Source organism: Prinia subflava, chromosome 18 (assembly GCF_021018805.1).
Source record: "Prinia subflava isolate CZ2003 ecotype Zambia chromosome 18, Cam_Psub_1.2, whole genome shotgun sequence".
Taxonomy (NCBI): Eukaryota; Metazoa; Chordata; class Aves; order Passeriformes; family Cisticolidae; genus Prinia; species Prinia subflava.
In genome coordinates this window covers 6640620-6660099 of record NC_086264.1, presented here as the reverse complement: position 1 = coordinate 6660099, position 19480 = coordinate 6640620, and the positions used below count along the sequence as shown (strand labels likewise).

The 19480-nt window shown below is 40.4% G+C and overlaps 1 protein-coding gene and 1 long non-coding RNA gene across 4 annotated transcripts in view; one reads left to right on the top strand and one right to left on the bottom strand.

The window, feature by feature from the left end:
• The first annotated feature begins 137 nt into the window (after positions 1 to 137).
• Positions 138 to 19161, top strand: LOC134559966 (uncharacterized). Its single transcript, XR_010082651.1, has 3 exons — positions 138 to 304; positions 18772 to 18923; positions 19024 to 19161. It is a non-coding gene; the product is annotated as an uncharacterized LOC134559966 (long non-coding RNA).
• The window catches only part of INTU (inturned planar cell polarity protein), a 43559-nt gene continuing 30981 nt past the window's right edge, over positions 6903 to 19480 (bottom strand). Inside the window, exons 7-16 of one of the 3 annotated variants that reach the window (XR_010082650.1) lie at positions 19079 to 19156; positions 18076 to 18265; positions 15796 to 15849; positions 14615 to 14677; positions 13414 to 13632; positions 12585 to 13043; positions 12068 to 12165; positions 11287 to 11476; positions 9410 to 9575; positions 6903 to 8549 (exon numbers count right to left, since the gene is read on the bottom strand). Coding sequence is in view for 2 of the 3 variants with exons in the window: in XM_063415339.1 (XP_063271409.1) it covers positions 8438 to 8549; positions 9410 to 9564; positions 11287 to 11476; positions 12068 to 12165; positions 12585 to 13043; positions 13414 to 13632; positions 14615 to 14677; positions 15796 to 15849; positions 18076 to 18265; positions 19079 to 19156 (1618 nt within the window). In the remaining variant the exon portion in view is untranslated. The remainder of the gene's footprint in view (positions 8550 to 9409; positions 9576 to 11286; positions 11477 to 12067; positions 12166 to 12584; positions 13044 to 13413; positions 13633 to 14614; positions 14678 to 15795; positions 15850 to 18075; positions 18266 to 19078; positions 19157 to 19480) is intronic. The other 2 variants (XM_063415339.1, XM_063415338.1) reach the window with 2 other exon arrangements.

Genomic DNA, 19480 nt, shown 5'->3' with positions numbered 1-19480 from the left:
GCGGCGCTGCCCTTCCAGAAGGATCTGGAACGGGAGGGATGCGGCCGAGCGGGGCGGGAGCGGCGCCGCCCAGAGGGACGCCCCGGACCGCGTCAGCGCTGCGGAGAGACCGCCCCGCCCGCCCTAAAGGGTCCGGGGAGCGCGGCACCGGCACACGGTGCGAACTAATGGCATTAAAACAATCCGGAGCAATTAGTGCCGAGCGGCCAGCGGGGCCAATGCGCGGAGTGAGCGCCACGGACCTGCCGTGAGGAGGGGGCAGCCCCCGGCTCCCGGAGCAGACGGAACCCGGAGAAGCCCCGAGGTACAGCGCGGGCCCTGTGCTGGGAGCCCGCTTAGGCCCGCAGCTGTGTCCCACACAGAGCGGGGGATGGCCCTTGGTGCCTGCGGGGGCCCGGGACAGGCAGAGTCTGCGCCCTGCAGTCCTTCACCTGTGGAAGAGCCGTGCCCGGCTGCGGTCGGGCCCTGGGTATTTCCCGAAACAGCCTCGCTTGTTTTCTTTCCCTGGGGAAAAAAGGCCTCTCGACTATCTCTGCTTACCCCGCATTTTATAGGTATCGGGTATTTGTGGATTGAAACGCCACAAAACAAACCTACAGGCTGGAACAAATTTCCCTAAGTATTTATTTGCTTCTAAAAATGACACTTTGTGCTCTGTTTCACTCAGCAATGTGACGTCTTTGTGACACAGCATGTGACACTGCACTGCACAGTTTTGTTCCACTGGAGAGATTAAAAATACACACAAAACGACTAAACTAGTTCAACATTCCTGTCAAGAGGCTTGATTATCTCTCCCATTTGCCACAGTTTCAATGGTCTACTAAAAAACCAGAATTTTCCTAATGAAAACATGCTCTAAAACTTCCAGAGACAAGAGAAACCACTGGTACACAGAAGTATTTGTAACACTACTCTCTGCCTCAATTATCTCATTTTCACCTGCTGGGATTAGGATCAGAAAGGCAAAGCAGGTCCAGTCCCATCTACAGTAGCCAAGGGGGGCAGATCCCCAGCTCCAATTCCTGCTCTGCCCATTCCACCCCTGTTAGACAGTGGTTCAAGGTAGGGCAGCACCACTTGAGGCTGAGTCCAGACTGAACAGAAACCTCGGGGGCAAAGAGATTAAACGCAAATGCTCCGGTGTGCTTGTGCAAGCCCAGCCAGCTGGTTTGAAGCTGCACGGGGAGCAGACTTGTGCAAACACTCCTGACGGCCACCAGAAAGTGCCAGTGGACTTTGTCAGGAGTTGGATACCAGTTCAAGCTGGGTAAGCCAAACTCCTGGAGGCATTTGCTAGAAGTCGTCTGTGTGCTTCAGTGTCACGCTGATGCCCAGTCTGTGAGCATGAGCACAGCTCCAGCCAGATAAGCCAGACCTGCCTGAGCACAGCCCCCCTTCTCATCATCAACAGCCTCTGTCGCAATCTTGGGGCTGGGCTTGCTCCACTCTTTCCAACTCCTGGCTTGTGGATCGCATCTGGTATTTTAGGAGCTCAAAACAATGTTTGTACAAACTCCATGAGCCAAGGGTTTCATGTCAAACTGAATGGTTGGGGTGAAATCTTAGGAACACTGCTGGCCCTGATTTCTTTGAAACCAGACATTTAAATGCCTCCTAAATGCTTCTTTTGGATCCTTAAGTTATCAATACTCCACAAGGCTTGGTCTTTCCCTCTTGAAAACTATTACCTCAGAAATAAGAGTCTTCTCATTTATGTACACACTAAGATTTATCCTCAATACTGAGAAGAATCCTCAGCTATTTTGATTTTTCTCAGGCAATATTGTACCAAGTGCTCTAGGTGTCTAGATATTGGCTCTATATTTTTGGGCTGTTTTGGCTGCAAATGCTGCCAGCCAGGTAAGAGCCTTTTCAATGCTGTTTTAGTATGAACAAAATGGAAAGAGAGAGAATTTCGAACAACAGGCAAGTAAGTATTGTCTTGGATTCATTGGTCTTTCTGTAGTGAAGATCACTAAGGAACTTTTCCCCTAATGGATCACTCCAGAGGAGGATCTTTGACTATTAAATATTTATCTGGTGTCATGCTCTGTTAGCTGGTTCCAATGGCTAAATTTAGAAAAGCTGTGATCCTTCTTCTGCTGCTTCTTTTAAGCTCTGCTGGGCAAGTAGAAGGCTTAGGAATTAAACGAGGTCACTCCCATCCTAAGGGTGCTCTGAATTCTTTCAATGCTATTAAAACTTGCACAGCTCATTTCTTTCCTTCTTTAGTATGAGTGAAATAGTTTTATACCAAGTAATTGCAGTTCATTAGTGATCAAGAGTCCTCTAAAACATATTAAGGGCTGTATTAGGAACCAGCACACTGGTTTCTTGTCTTCACTAGCAAAAAAACATGCACTTTTCTTTGGGAGAGACAAATCCAAGTCCCTCTCATTATGTCAAATTCTAGTGGAGAGCAGATACTTATTTTTTTTTAATACCAATATTGAAGATTTAACTTAGCTATATCTGAAATCAAATCCACTTGGAACGTCACGGTGAGGTTCTAGGTTCTCCATAATGGCAGAAAGACAATCTTGTCTACTTTGGGGCACTGATACCCACATATGAAATACATGTTCACATGAGCAATAAAACCAAGGGTCCAACATTGCTAAAAAGCATTTAGCATATTTTGTTTTGGATCAACATGAATATATGCAAGTGAGGGGCTATTTGATAATGGTTGTTGCTGCTTAGCTGACAGAAACCAGTTTTGCTGAAAGCAGCAACTGTAGTATGCTTGTTGTTCCAGAGAGTTACCCCATCTGGAAAATACAGTCTTAACTGGAGAAATAACAGGTGCTGTATTTAATTCAAGGCTTCCACTGGGATCAGAATAAGCAGCATGATAAGAAGTTGTTAAAATCAGACTAATCAGTTTCATTTGTATCTTCAGAACAACAGAATGAAACAAGGATCACTTACAAAATACATTTATACACCCACAACACATAAATCCTCTCATTTTCATATTTTGTGCTAGTAAACCCATTATCTTATTATAATTTATGTTTCTAATAATCTTGATACTCTTCTCTCTGCTAGTGGTAAGTTAATGACCAGAAACAGAGGCAGTTCTTTGGTAAAGCCTCTAGAGGCACAGCACTTTGAAATAAAACCAGCATGGACTGCAGGCCTGCTGCTCAGATAAAGCATAAAGCAGTGAAATCACATTTGGTCTGAAAGGCAGACGTCAGTAGTGCTAATGGGGTGAGCTTCAAGGTTTGTGATATCTAGGACAGATTACCAGAGGTATGCAGACCCTTATGTAAGAATTTAAGTATCCCTGGCATTTTCTGAAATGACTTAAGCAAGTTCTGTGCCAGTATTTATTCAGATTTTCTTTTGGCTTCCTGGAATACCAAGAGGAGATCCTCAAAACAAAACACTTTGGAACTAACAACTCTTCCCTGTTATCAGGTGGCACAACTTCCTCAGGGATGCAGGGGACAAACTCCTGCTTTCCAAGAGCACTTTTGTGTTTTGTTTCTTCAATTATTTGTTCAAACTTAATCTTCACAGCAAGAATTTGTATTATTAAATGTACTTCAAATGCCACTGAACGACCTAGTAAAATTACCCACCAACCTGTCCTACCACAAATATCTGCCTCTGAGAAGGAAAAGGAAAGCCAATCCTAGTTTCTACTAAAAGCTTTCACCAAGCTGTGAGCTGAACGTACTTTCACAAAACAAAAGTGGAAGCCTGTACAAGTTCTGTACACTGCACATCAGATCCAGCAGATCAGAAATGTAATTTTGATCAATTTCTGTAGAAAGACTTGGCTCTTCACTAATAGTCTGTCAAACAAAATAACTGTAAGTGGAAAAGCTGTTGCTAACACCCTCATTAGTTCATAATAAATGTGATGATAAAGATTTAAAAGGTGTTCACTTCTGTTTGTAAAAGCCACCTTAATGGTGTCCATGACATCCAAAACTGAAGGCCTGGTGCACAGTGATTCCCTGCACAGGCCAGGAAGTCCATTTGTATTTGTAATTTGAATAAGCCAGTCCGCAGTTCCTGGAACTGTTGCCCAGCAGCACACAATAGAAATTTCTGCACATTGCTATGCATGCAGACACCCTGCTTCAGTACAGACTGCTGCACAACTGAAACACTGAAACAGGAGATCATTGCTGTGTCTCGTTTTTAACAAAGCAAAAACACCGAAGGGATGAAGACTGTATTCAAACAGGTCATGACTTCCATTTGCTGAAACACTTTCCAGGTCAAAAATCTACCACTCCAATGGCAGGCTGCTGTCATTCAGCAGAATCCTCCTGGATCAGATTCTCTTGCCCTTTCTCTGCAAAGAATTTCTTCTATGGAATGCCATGCTTTCACTTCCTCCCCACACACTCTTGCTCAGATGTACAAGAAACAATACTTGTTTGTTTTTCCCTAGAGTGGAGCAAAAGTTAAAAAATCCGTGTGACAAAGTTTAAAATGTTAAAATTTTATGTGTAGATTTTTATCTGTTTTCCAGCTCTCGGTAAAAACATGTCAGGCAAAAAACCAACCTGTGAAGGAAAAACTCCAAACTACATGTTCTGATACCAAAGGCATCACAAAATGAAGAATTCAGCCCAAGTACAAGGCATAGGGACAACAGGTGAAGCAAAGCAGCCAATTCCTGGGATAACCTTGCACAGACAAGAACCAGAGTTAAGTTGTCCATTGCAGGCAAATCAGGAAAGCCAACAGCCCCAGAGGCAGCAGAGATTCCTCTTTGTACTGCAAAGCCTTGCAGAAAATACATTTTACCTATTTCATGGATGAAAGGTATCTAGAGACACAAACTACCCAGAAATCATCTGCAGCTGAGAAAATCTTCAGTTGATGTTCTTGATACAGAACAAGGATGGTGACAAATTCTTTAAATGATAGCCCATAACACCTTAAGTTAAGAAAAACCAAACTCCTCTGGTTTCTGCACCCAAAGTTGGCAAAATTCAGTTAAAACTTTTTCCTACAGGATGGAAACAAATGCAGAACTGAGAGCTGTGCTACAGCACTATTTCCAGAGAATTTTCTTTTACTCTGCTTCATCCTCTTCTTTTAAAGAATATGCATTTCTTACTACTTTAATGCTTGTAATTGCACATTGGTGAATTTTTAAGTAACAGGAAGGATTCTAATACTGTTGTGCATGGTTCTGCCTCTAGAATGAAATACATACAATACCTGAGGCACATCAGGTAAGCCTGGCACTGCCACTGCAGAGATTTCACTGCCTTCCCCCTGTGAGCATCATGCTCTGCCCAGCTGAGCTGATCTCTGCCAGAGCCAGGCCTGCCAAAATGCCCTTCCAAAACTGAAACACCAGGATTGCTGTATACACTATGAAAACACAGCGTTACAATATTAGAATACTGACCTTTGTGCTAAAGGAAACTTCACCAAGAACAAGATCTATCCAAAACACTGGATTTACAAAATAATCAGGAAACATGGCAGTCTCAGAGCAATCCCTACAATGAGGTTTTTTTATATTTTCACTTGTAAAAGCTGATAACAGTAGAAGAAATGTTTTACCTAACTTTTTACAGCTCTGACATAGCTGTGCTGGCTTCAGCTGCATCAGGGTTACATCTTGTGTAGTAAATGCAGACCATGTGCATGTACCCAAAATCACTCTTTATTTGCCAGCTGTAGGATTCCATTTCCTGTCCTGAACAGAACATGTAAGAAAGAATCCAAAGACCCTGAGCTTCAACAGTGGATATGCCACTTTGTTAAATACTGTACTTCTAAGGAAATTAATCTTGAGGGTTATTCACGGAATGTTTCTAAAGTTTGACTCACAAGCTCATACACACGTGAGCCATCTGGAAGCACTTCAGGAGAAGGGAGATTTTAAGAACTATAAACAGTGTTATTTACACAATGCCTGTTTTACTTTTTTCCACTGTAAGGAAAGAAAGAAAATAACCTTACAATCTTCATATACAAAATGACTGTAACTGAGAAGGTTCTGCTTAAGAATTTGCATGCAATATCAGGAGATTAATCAAACTCTAGTGACTGACAGAATTCCTCCTGGTCAGCACTACCAGAAAAGCCTGTGGCAAGGAAACTTTCTGGCACTGTAGTAAAGAACTGTCAACAAGAGAAATCACAGAACACTGGACTTTTGTTTACATTATCAAAACCTAATCAAAGAAATCCTGAAAGAGATAACTTAAGACAAATGAAGCAGATTTTCCATCTATTTTCACATTAAACAACTCAGATATGAAGAACTTATTTTCCATTCTGCTGATATGAATGAATTTTATGCTATTTGCCAAATGCCAGTATCAACATTTTATGTTCCATGACCAAGATTTCTTGTAATTAATTCCACGGTGTTGGCCTGTGTGCCTTTCAAGGATCCATCTGAATGGGTGGACATTTACAGGCACCTCACAAAGTCATTAATCATTTAAGATCAAACCCCAGATTTTATTGCTGCAACAATAAGCTACACAGGAAACCTGCTTCTTTCTACCACCACTAATTACCAGCCATGCTGAGGGAAGGAAGCACACTGCCCTTGACCAGATCTAGCTTATTAAAATTAATATGCATATAATTTTTTTTTACCTGTTTTCCTTTATCCCCTTGGACATAAAAATATGTTTGCATTTGTCCTTAAAAGCAACTTTTAGAGCCTGTGTTGGGAAATACTGTAACATTTGCCAAACCAGCAGTACCAAAAATTCTACAGAGAAAGAAATGGATTTTAAAAAAAATAACTAAAGGTTTTAAAATTTCCAAAGGCCAAAAATCTTCCTTTTCAGGTCCTTTCTTTTATTTTGAAACTTACTAACAGCATATGAATGTGGCGTTAGCACTAGAAAACCTCAAACTACAAGTGAAACATCAGTAACGTGAGAGAGAGCTTAGATTTTCAACTTCCTTACTGCATCCATTCCCAGTGCTAGGGACACCTATGGAGAGTGCAGGAGAGCAGAGCAGCCTCGGGCTGTGCAGACTCTGCTCTCCTGAAGCAGCCTCCCTGTGCCTTCTGGCCTGACAGCTGATACAGCTGTCAAAACCTTGGTGGCATCTTTAGAATTGCATCATTCTTCTGAATTAAGGGAAGGGTTCTCCTGGACACTATGCCAAACAGCTAAAAGCACTGCAGCAAAGACTGCTTGCTTTCCTCCACATTCCTCCTCCCATCTATGAGGAAATCTAATACCCAAACCTCACTGACTTTAGACTTTTGAGAGGTGTAACAGGGTAACTCACATCACTTGATTTACACAGGGGGAGCACAGCTAACACACACACTGCTGTGTGATCTGTATGCCTCAGACTGAACTGCTCTTGCTCACCTGCTGGGAACCATAAATCCTGGAGAACGCCGCTCAGCCCAGCTGCAATCACACGCTTGCATTTCAGACTTCTGCTGCTTGGAACTGAAACTGGGAATCACCCTGTGAGCACTGCAAGCACTGACTGACTGTTTTAGGACTACCCAAACTGTGTCATTTACTAGAGAAAGCAAGACCTAAAGCTTTGGTCATGAGAACCCATGAAATTCAATTTGCTTTCCTGAAGACTTAAAATTCTTGATCTCTTTGTTTAAAATCCAATTCGAGTTATGCATTTTATGAAAAGCACTTATGGAAAACAAGAGTAAAATAATAAAAGAGAAAATAAGTAAAAAAAAAATTAAAATTAATGCTTCACTGTTCCTTAACAAATATACATTTTTATTATGAAATTGTGAATATAAAATAAGCCAAGTCCATGCACATCTTAAAACCACCCTGCCCACCCCCCACCTTTCTTTGTGTCTTCAAAATTGCATTTTAACAAATAAAAGTATTATTTATAGTTAAAACTCACAGAGTCAAGTAAAACATCAACCACACTATAGTCCTTGAGTGTGCCAGGAGAGCAGGAATGATAAGCCATTAGTTTTGTGAGCCTAAGTACCAGGAATTGTCTGAAAGATTTCTCTGTTTTGATTAACAGAGTTCTACTGAAAACATTCAGCATTTTTCAGGCCCTCAGAGGAGCAAAATTTTAACTAATAGAAGAACTTTTTTTTCCCTCCCTCACCAATTTCCATGTTCATAGAGTACTTTGAGGGTCAGCTTACCATTTTATATTGCATGTTGTACACTTAACAGCAGTGAACCCACAAATTATGTGGTGTTTTCATACAACAAAGTTATGACCAGGATAAAAAAAAAATGACAGTATATAAAAATAAGAACTTTGCTTCTCTGAAATATTTTAAAGTATTCATTTGACGAGCTCATTAGAAGCACCACTGAAGTTTTAACTGCATCATCCCACCAGGTATTTGATTTTTTAAAGCATTTTGATGCTACCCCATGGGTGGCACCCAAGGGAGTTAGTTTCATTTGTCAGGGCTCTTTAAAGCAGTAACACAGCACACAGGGTGCCTGATGCGCAGGGAGCTCAGCTATGCAGCCAAGCCAAAGGACAGCTTAAAGGCCAGTTCCACAGCAGCCTCTGTCACTGAGTCATGGAAACACACGTAACACTCCTGGGGCTTGGGATGGAGAATCAGTCTCCTGGGGAAAAAAAAAGAAAGAATAAAAAGAAGAAAATCATCACAGGTGTTATTTTTTTCTCCTCAAATAGTGGATTCTGGTTGTACTGAGAGGTTTCAGCAGGAAGTTAAAACAAACTGCTGTGTAAGACAGTTGGCAAATTTCGGTGGCTATCCTGCATTATTATTACCTTTTTCAGTAATTTTAAAGTCAAGTTATTCTCTACTCAGTTTTTTTTAAGGCTGTGTAGGAAAAAAAGTCATCAGGTTTTCAGGATCTTCCACGTTACTGGTCTGTTTGCAGCAATCCAAGTTTCTGGGCTACAAGCTGCAATCAAGGTCCTTGGGAGCAAGCCCCAGCATTCACATATTTACTAATTTTTAATGTAATAACATCTGGCTGGTTACATTCCCAAATATTAATCTAATGAGCTCTTCTAGGGAAAGAGCTAAAATACAGAAGCTGTTAATACATGTGCATTATAATTATTTTTCAAAAGACATCAACAGTAGAGTAAGCATTTTTTTAATGTTTTAATCAACGATTTTAATTATTCCACATAAACTGGAGTTACATACACTCATGGTGGGAAAGAATTATTTTTCTTTTTTCTCTTTAAACATTCTTCTTCCCAATGAAAAACCCTCTTTTATAATATAACAGTAATTATAACTGTTCACCTGATTTGTTAATATCATTGACTCAGCAACTGTTAAAGGTGGAAATTCAGATCAATGCAACTTCCCAGTCCCCTTAAATTAAAACTACCCAAGCCAGTCAGCTCAAGTATTTGTGATGTGCTACAGCTGAATTTATTTTTGAAGAACACAATGGCATAGTCAAAATGCAAAACTGGAGGTGAAATTTGTCTTTAAACCTACCCCACAACCCAGTAGTTCATTGTTGGTGCTGGTTTCTTTTGGTCAGTCCAGTTTTCAGGAGAGCACTCAAAGAGAAGTCCGTGTTCTCTCACCAGACCTGGATCCTCAGCTGCCTTACTGAACTCTGCAATCCCACTGCCTGCCTTCTTCTTTTTCTGTAAAACAGCTAGTGAAATGTTAGTGGAGAATGAAACACTCTGACATAACCACAAGCAAATCCAAGATGTGATTTGTTCAGGGCTCTGGTGGATGATTCTGCTGTCAAAAAGCCAGGCTTAGAAGACACAGCTAACTTGCTTACATGACTCTTGTCTCCACAGTTTTGTTACCTTGGCATCAAAAGGCTTTTCCATTGTTACACAAGTTGAAATTAGACACATGCTCCCTTTTTTGACTTTTTCCTTTCTAGCTGAACACTGTTTTTCTAATAAGACATCTGAGTTACTACAGCACTTTTAAAAAGTGTGTTACAACAGCTAAAGCTCTCATCTTTCTTTCTCTGTGTGCCTCCCTAATTAAGAACGGTGATAGTAAGAGTCTATTGAATGAACTTGGCCAGGCTGGAATTTCTTTTTGTAAATAAACAGCTGAAGCACTTTGCTCAGAGCACTTTCTAACTTTTACTCAGTATGAGGGCATAAAAGCATAGAAAATAAAGACATTGTTGTGTTTTCTCCAGCTTTTAGAGCTGTTTTGAGCAGAGCTTTTGAATAAACCTTGCTAAAGTTCCAGTTCACCTCTGGATCTGCCAGTGAAGCAGCTGCTCCAAAGGGGAAAGAAAAGGTTTTTTTAGAAAGCAACTCAAGGAACTTCTGTCTGCCACATGCAGATGCAGAAAACACAGAGTTCAATCTGCCTACAATATTGAAAATGTAGGGGCTGAAGATCTAGCAAAGATGCTCAGAACATCATATTTTAGGGTTTATGACCACAGAGCTTATTTTTGCTCAATTTGAGATTTATTCAAGATTCCTGTACACATTTTAAATGTTAAATTGTGAAATTTCAGTTCTCAAAAACTGAGGCAAAATTCATTATTGATCATTTTACAGGAACTTTGCATTACTGGTGCAGTTCTCTGGCTCCTAAACCATAACAATATTTAGCAGATGACAAAGAATACACAGTACAATAGTACATTTCTCTATTTAATTTTTTGTCATGCACTGTGAACAAGGCTAATTTCTATTTCTTCTTTTACATTCTCCTCATGCCATAATAAAATAATACAGCCTGCCAATTTCAGCATTAATTGCTGGAGCCAATATACAAAAAACTACACCAAATCTCACTGAAAGAGATGTGTCCATCAGTTATTTCTGATTCTCATTTTTTTGGCTTGAACTATAAAATGTGTGTAATTTAATGGCTGTAGGCAAAGGCAATTTGATGCCAAGAAATACTCCTTTATTCTCTCTGCCTGCTTTGGGGTTTCTACATCTCCCAACAGAAGTGCCCAAAGTACAGGGCTCATTGCCAAAGTCCTACTCAGCCAAACCCCAGTGCCACGTGACCAGTCCACCAAACTAACACCATTTTCATTTTTAACACTTAAAAATTCCTAGACTTACAAGGCACATGGGTCTAGCCAGAAATAACTTCTTCAGTAACATCAAAGAAACATTAAGAAAAACTATGCTGCTATTTGCAAACTTGCCTTCATTCAGTTTGTACTGTTATTCTCCTTTTCTCACTTAACTCACTTGAATTGTCACTTTAGGATCTAAAAATGACAACTGACAGTATTCTGCTTTGGTCAGAGTCTGCAGACACGCAAATACAGCTGCTCATAAACCACTGAAATAATGAAGTGAAAAGAATCTCAAAATACTGACTTGAGAATGTGATTGGACAAAGAGAAATCCAAATTTCCATACCTCTTTCCTCATGGACTGCTGGAAAATGGAGCGAATTGAAAGGCAGCACTGGTAGAAATTCTCAATTAGCTGAGGGTGGATGGAGCCGCCGAGCTGTGCCACTTCTTTGTGAGTTGGAGTAATAAAGATTCCTTGCATTGTCTCCAAAGACAGATAGTGGAAGAGGGTATTCTCAGGACCAGATGTCAACCTCAAAAATATTGGAGAATTTGTTTAATTAAAAAAAATTAAAATAATTGGCAGCTTTTGCTTCTTAAGGCAGAATTGTTTTTCTAATTACAAAATAGATAAGGCATTCAAAAGGTTCCTATCTCCACACCAAGGAAATCCTGCTAATTTTGACTGTAATACTCAATTAAAAAAAACAACAAATTACAAAACAGTGCTGCTAGTTAGGCATTGCACTCGTTCTCAAAAACCATCCCCAGAGGAGGAAAGTGAAATAAAACCTTTGTTCATTGTACAGTTACCTAGACATGGAGGCACAAGGTAAGTACATGTGTGCTCCAGGAACTTCTGCTTGAAATTCCAAGGTCACACACATGTGGGACAGGTGTGCACAATACTGACTTATTCAAAAACAATTGTCTTCTATTGTATTATTTCAAAATTCTACGTTTAATTAAGCTCTCGGTTTAATAGATTCACTTCTAAAAATCTTTTAATGGCCAAGCTTTGGTTGGAATAAAATCATGTGGGGACTTCTGTAATCTGTGCATATTCAAAAACAATCCAAGAATGGCCTAAAAAGTGAAATACTCAACAACAAATAATTTCTTACTTGAGAGCATTAGGAAGTTCTGTATCTTTCTCTGAAGGGTTCTTTTTAAGGTTTCCTGAATGAAATGGGTTGGGCAGGGTGTGTTTTTTCCTAGTGGCCTGAAAAACAAGCAGATAGATGAAATAAAGAGAATACAGCTAAAGAAAGAACAGAATCCAACCAAACCAACAGAAAGAAGAGGACAATGTAGCTTGGTTAGTAAGGCCCAGGTATATCCATTTATATAAGTGTATTTTGTAGCCTATTTTACACTAAACTTGGTTAGAAGCACCTGTAGAACTGTACAGCAATTAGTTTTGCTAAGTTATTTGGGGGATATTCTCCAATTCTATCTGCTTTTTTCAACACACCCGTGCCCACTTCAGTCATGTGAAATCCCCAAATATTTACAAGCAATTATAAAATAAAAAAGTGTGATGGCTCTGAGGCTGACCCAGAGCTTCCCAAGGCTACAGAAGTATTTTCTACTGAATTCGAGGGACTCATTCTTTTATAGTGTGCTTTTTATAAAAGTTACCTGAGTCTGTTGGAGCTGCCCTCTCCCCAGGTCCCTGTGCCCGTGCTCTCTGCCCCGCTCCCCCGCAGGCTGCGGGGCGCTGCTCTCCCTCTCGGCGGGCCCTTCGCCGCTGCCCCTGGGCGGGCTCTGCTTCCTTGTGCCGGGGGAAGCGTCCCCAAAGAGGCTCCTCCTGCTCCCCGGAGCGCTGGCAGGCCTGCAGGAGCTCTGCAGCTTGCTCAGCATCGGCGAGGTGCTGGAGCTCTCCGCTCTGTCCCGTGCTGCAGGGAGGAACCAGTCGGCGCAGGCTAAAGGAGGGATGGAGGGAGAGTCCAGCCTCTCCTCTATGCTGGCGTCGATTCCTTCCAGCTGGAGAATGGTCGCTTTGACCTGGTCTACGTAGATACAGTCCGGGCCGGGATTCCCGACAGCTCTGGATGCACAGCCCCCGGCCTCCAGCAGGACACACAGCACAAAGTGTCTCTGTAAATACAGAGGATGCAAAGGTAAAAGACTGCTTACAAACTCATCAGCTGTCTGCTGTAAAGAAAGCCCGCACCTAGAAAACCAAAACCAGACACTTCTGATGTGAGCTGTCTGAAAAGACAAGATTATGAAGGTAGAAATATTTTCAACTGAAGTGAAAAGGCATAAAAATAATGAGAACTTAGATTAAACTTTGCAAGGTTGCTAGATGTATAAATAATACTGCTCCCTGGGAAATTCTATCCCATGAAACAGCTGCAATTTGAGTATTTTGAGAAATTACCCAACGAAAAGCATGGGAAGCGTTGATCTAGAGAACAGCCAAAAGAGAGCCTGAGAGAGCGGGCGTGCTGCAGCGTGAACTCACCAGGCCGACTATGAGGAGGAAGTGTCGAGCCTCAGGCTCCGCGTACCCCGTGCAGGCGGGCTCCCCGCGGGGCCGGGGCCGCTGCGGGAACACCTCCCGCCAGATCACCGCCTGCGCCGCCCGCCGCCCCGCGGCCAGCGGCAGCAGGCAGTAGTGCCGGCAGTACAGACCCACGTCAACGAGGTGCTCCTTCGGCAGGTGATTGCCGATCAGGTAACCCTTAATGAAACACAGAAAGGAACGGTGTTCGGTGACAAACACAGCACCGCCACGCAGCACTAACGAGTACTTTTCACACAGAGCCATTCCTGCTCCACCGGCACTCAGTTCCTAAGGCTCCTGGCCACAGACTGTCTTTTTGGTGTACAGTTGTACAACTCTGAGCTTCTGGGCCATATCTAAGCAATCAAAACACTAAATATAAACAAATCAACCAGCAGCATATATGCAAGTTATCGAAGGTGAGCTGGGCTTTCCCAGCTTGCAAAACAGCTACAGTGTTAAATTCAAATTCTCATTTAGTTTTCTCTCCAAAAATAGTGAGCTTTCAGTGGAATTCATACAATTTCCAAAGAAGATCCATAGAACATTGGTTCCAGCACTAAGGGCTTACAGCTGAAGTGCTGTCATGGTAGATACTGTGCCGTTCCACTTCTCTCGAAACACTCCCAACACAAATGAGAATTGCCTGATAAAATCCTTAAAATTCAAGTGTCCTTAAAGCAAAGGCTGCTACCTTCTTTATACTGCTGATTGCACTGTCTACATTTATCAAAGAGAAATAAAGTTACAAATGAGGCCAAAGTGAAAAAAGCTGTCAATACGATTTCTCAAGTCTTGGACTTAAGACAGATTCAAGATAGAGCACGTTTTAAAACATGGGCATGAGCAGAAGAGTTCCTATTAGAATATCCTACAGTCCCAGAGCTGACTCTTACTCCTTTCTTATTGTTCTGTCTTTCCAATTCTTGATTTGTGCACCAAGAAATTCCAGTTTTAAAGAAGTATTTTTGTTCTTGCTGTTCATACAGTACATCTCATATTCCAACACTGATTTTTTCTGTTATGGTGTTTGAGTTTTAGGTCTGTTACTAAAAGTACATGCTTAAATCACTCATATATTCACTTCAGATTTGTGAGATTCTGAATCAGATTTCTAGATGCATTTTCTTAATCTTTAGTTCTTACTCATTAATACTACCTTGTAAAAGAGGCAAGAGCCCAGGATCACATATAATCTTCTCATGTCATAATAATCTTCAGACTGTTGGGGGAAAAAATTGTATCATTTTGAATCCAGCATTTTTATTTTATTTACCAAATGCAAGTGAACTAATTCTGGTCAATTATAATCAATACTTTAATACTTTCATATTTGACCATCCCTTATTACCAGTACAGCAGTTAATACTGAGCAGTTAAGTGAAGCACCAACCTTTTAGCCTCCATTATAGAACTTCTTGTCAATACAACTGTCTCTAAAAATTTCAGCTCTAAAGAACTAGTTTCTATGTAATTAAGTGTTCCTAAACTATTTTTGTTAGCATATGTTCATTCCCACAGTTAACAGCTTTAGCATAACTACTGACACCAGGGGCCCTCCTAGAGTAAAACTTAAAAGTCAAAGCATTTTTTCCAGTCTTTGACATTTTACTCAAAATATTCCCATTCATTCATTTTTTAATGCCCAGTGCTCTCCCATTAGCAGCACTGCTTCATATTGATATATTGTATTTTAAGTTAAGTAGGTGGAATCAATTTCTGTGCAATAAACTGTAACTTAAAAACATTGATTTCTGTAAATAAATCATCCCAGTTGTTTAGTGCAGGGATTCTTCTGAACAGAATTTTAGAGTAACTGTTCTGGAACAGGAGCTCAAGAGAGCTCTTTCAATACAAAGTAAAGCTGAAATGTTAATATGTTTACACCTGGCACCATCTTAACAAGCTAAGAGTTACTGAAGTAAATTATATCACTATTACCTTCTTTAACAGTATTAAAACTAAGCAGGATTTGTAATTGCCTTCTGTAAACTGGAAAATTAAATTCTGATCCATAGATGTTTCAAAGTTTGTTCACAATTGCTTGGGAAGGAGACAGTTATTTACAAAAAGAAGAAATGTAACAACAATCAACTCTGTTGAAATTAGTGTTTTTGTAGACATCCCACGGATTTAAATTATATTAATTGATGGATTTTCAGTGACCAATCCTATAGGATTATAATATTCAGCATGGAGAGAAATTCAGGATAAACTGCTTTGACACCCACTTGATTAAAAGAAGTTGAAGTATTTTGCAAATAGTGCTTGTTTACACCTCTGAATGTGACACCAAGGCAAGGAGATACTGTGCAAAGCAAACAAAAATAAAAAGTTTACCAGCTCTGCAAAGTCAGCTGCTTCCAGATCACTCAGCGCTGTGTCGATTTCCATCTGAAACAGTAAAAAAATACTTTTAACAGAGATTTCCAACACATTAATTTCCAGTAACAGCACATCTGACTCTGTCTTGCTCATCTCAGGTTGGGATTCACAAGTACAAAGTGCGTGGGTAAGAGTTTGCACCTGTTTTTTATTAGTAACACCAAATATCAAGGACACCTGCAGATACCAGAATTAAGAAAAATCCTTTGTAATTGCAGCCTAATTCCCTGCTCTTTGAACTGTGCAATTTCTCTGCTTGTGTGCCTGCTGACCCCAGGCTCTGGTATAAAGGAGATGTCACTCTTGCATTCAGAACACACGAGGTCTAGAGACAAACCTGGCACAATGCTGGATCCAACTGAGTTTGCAGAAAAATCTTTTATCCAATGGATTTAACTTTTTTGTCTCTGTGGAAGTTGCCAAAACTCTCACACATGATTTTTGTTCTATTTGACTCTAAGCTTCCTTGTTTCTGTAACTGCAAGAGCTGTTGGTTAAATGAAGTTTTACTAAGAGCACTTTCCTTGGTCCTAGGCACTGAAACTCATGACATAAATGTGCTCCTCAATGAAAAGAACCTAAACCACCTCATTACAAACTTCTTGGGCTGTGTTAACAGGCTGCCTCTAATTGAAATACAGGCACTTTTCAAACAGAGAAATGTCAGCAAGTCTGCTGGCACTCAAACTAGTTTCTCCCCAGTCAAAACTGATGTGGCTTCCTGCCTGAAGAACCGACCTTTTTAGTTTTATATTCTTATAGAATAGAAAGATCTTCACCAAAACACTAACTGGAAATGTCATCCTCTGCAACAGCAACACTCTTCTGGCAAATGGGAATGATCTGAAAGAACTCTAGAAAGGGATGTCTGTATTATAAGAATCAATGATGCTGTTTTCTAAAATTTACTATTTTATAAGAAAAAAGCAGCCTGCAAGCTAAACCAGAGACCAAAGCAAAACAGAGCCTCTCTACAGAAACTGAGGAAACAAGACAAAAGCATTGAAAAACCCCAATCAACAAATCATAAAAAAATAGTAAAGCAATTACAGTGCAAGGTGGAAAGGACTAAATAATTATCAGTCTGTGACTAAAGATAAAGGAGAAGAGAATTTTCCTTAAGAGGAGAAAAGGGGAGAAAGCCACACTAGCATAGAGGAATCTGTTTGGGAACAATGGCACAGACTGATGCATAACTTGCAACATCCCTGACAACTCTTACTGAACCGTAGCAAACCTGAAATCATTCTGCAAACCCTGACAATGGTAAATTGACAATGAATAGTAATGATAGTAAATAATAATAATAAATAGTAAATTTAACCCTTCATGCTTTCCCCTCTAAACACTCCCATGAAAATTACACACTGAGGTCTTACTAAACTCAAAAACAGAAATGCAGGAAAGTCCTAGTTAATGTTATCTTCAAATTAATGTGGTTTCTTTTCTTGTTGATGTTGCTGATGAAGTAAGTTTGCATCATGGAGTTTAGGGTCAGCTCAGATTACAATCATTTTCTAATAAAATTAGCCTTAACTAGGTTATCTACAAACTTACAAATATTTTGGGTCTCTCCATGAAAGAAAACTCTGAATTTAAAATTTCTCAGCTGTTTGCATCAAATCACAGCAGATACTCATTAAAAACCAAATTCTACCATGACAAGACTAACATATTTTAAACTGGAGTCACAGATATTGAAGTAATGAAAGTGAGATTTACGACTGGCAGCTAAAATGTTATTAATGTTATAATTAAATGTTATTTACCGTGATCCACTTTTTGTCTCAGTCCTGCTAAAAGCACAACTCAGTTTCTAACGTGGAGGTAACCTGACACAGTGAAATGGTGGAGAAAAGCTGAACCTGTCTGGTGGCAACAAATGACATGTGGGTATAGATTTTGATTCAGCCATTTGTAACTCTCCTAAATTGTGACCATACCTGGGCTTCTAGAACAATATTTCCTACCTGCCAAAATACTTCAGTGGTCAAAATCCAACATACAGCTACATAGTAGGGGCTGCTTTCCCTGCTCTTCCTAGATAACTCTGAAGTCACAATAGCAATCCTGTGGGAATGGTGGTGTAGCTCCAAACCTGAATTTTATAGGAAAATGGTCGGTCTGGGATGGGCAGAGCACTTAGGCAAATCACACAGAAAGAGCAGAAGACACCTGCACTGGGTTTTTGGGCTGCCATGCCCATTTTCCTGGAGAGATGAGAAAGGACATGACCTTGATCTCCTGAGGCAGAGTGAGCCAGCGCAGGCCTGGGAGGCTGTCCAGGAACAGGGCACTGCAGGAACCCTGGGGCTGAGCACCGAGGCTGCTGCTGGGCTGCAGCCTCGTGGGATGAAGGGCACGCTGGAAGAACAGGTTGAAAAAATGATCCAGGCGAGAAACATTTTCCACCTGGCAAAAAGCACTGGACAAACATGAACTCCAAGTTAGAATAACACTGAGAAATCTGCAGCTTGCTTATATAACCCTCAGTGCTACCCAAGCCTCTTTACAGCACAATGCTACGTTTGGATGTATTTTTGACATGAAAAAACCCCCCTAGGCTGATATCCAGGCAGTACCTACAAGCAAAGAACAAACTAAACCAGTATGGTATTACAGTAGATGTCTTAGAGCAACTTGAAGTGACTGAAACATCAGTCTCATCCTTTTGGAAACTGAGATTTACTCTTCTTTTTCACTGTTGCATACACATATTAACCCTGAATGAAATGCAAGAATATGAGTAATCCACCTGGGGAATTTTATTTAGGTAACAGTCAGGCTGAAAATCTCCTGGGTGATTTCCAAATGCAGAGAAAGACACTCATTCTGCCAAATGGAGTTTGGCACTCCAGACACTCACTTAGGAGCAGTCCAGAGTGTTTACCTGTTAAAAATGTAACTCTGATACACACCTACGTTTTACAGACACAGAGGACAGCAACTGCAGAGTGCTGCAGACATCCATCCACAGTGACTTGGATTATGGGAATGATTTAACCTAATCAAGGACAAAACTTTCTGAGGTGACAAAGGCTGCTTAAATGGCATCTTACTAGTGTTAAAACTGAAACCAAAAGGTAAGAACAACAGAATTCTTGTTTTTATACAAGTATAAAGGAACATGCAAAGAAATTCCCTGGAAACATTAAAATTAATCCTACTATTTGTCTTTTTCAGTGAGCACCAATGAAAAATGAGTGACTGCAAAGAAAATACTTCTGAAAGAACTCACCTGTCCAAAGAACCGTACATGAATGTCAAGGTCCTGACAACATCTTGAATCATGTTCCTCAGCTGAGAAAGTGGCACACTGACAAAATAATTAAAATGTATAGCTATGGTTATAACATCTTTATGATGAATGAGCAGTCCTCTTAGAAGGTGTAAATATTTAATATTACTGATGTTATTCAGCAGTCTCTGCAAAGAACTTGAGTTTACCAAATCCTAGGATATTACTCTTTCTCTAACTTACAAATATTTCTAGGATCTTATTCTCTTCAGAGGAAATGAAAAAGAAACTACAACAATGGATATATGAAAGATGTGAATAAAGTAAATCAAAATAGTGGAATCACAGACATAAAAACTAGTTACTGTAAAAGGAGTACATTTTAAGTGCTTTCTTGCCTTT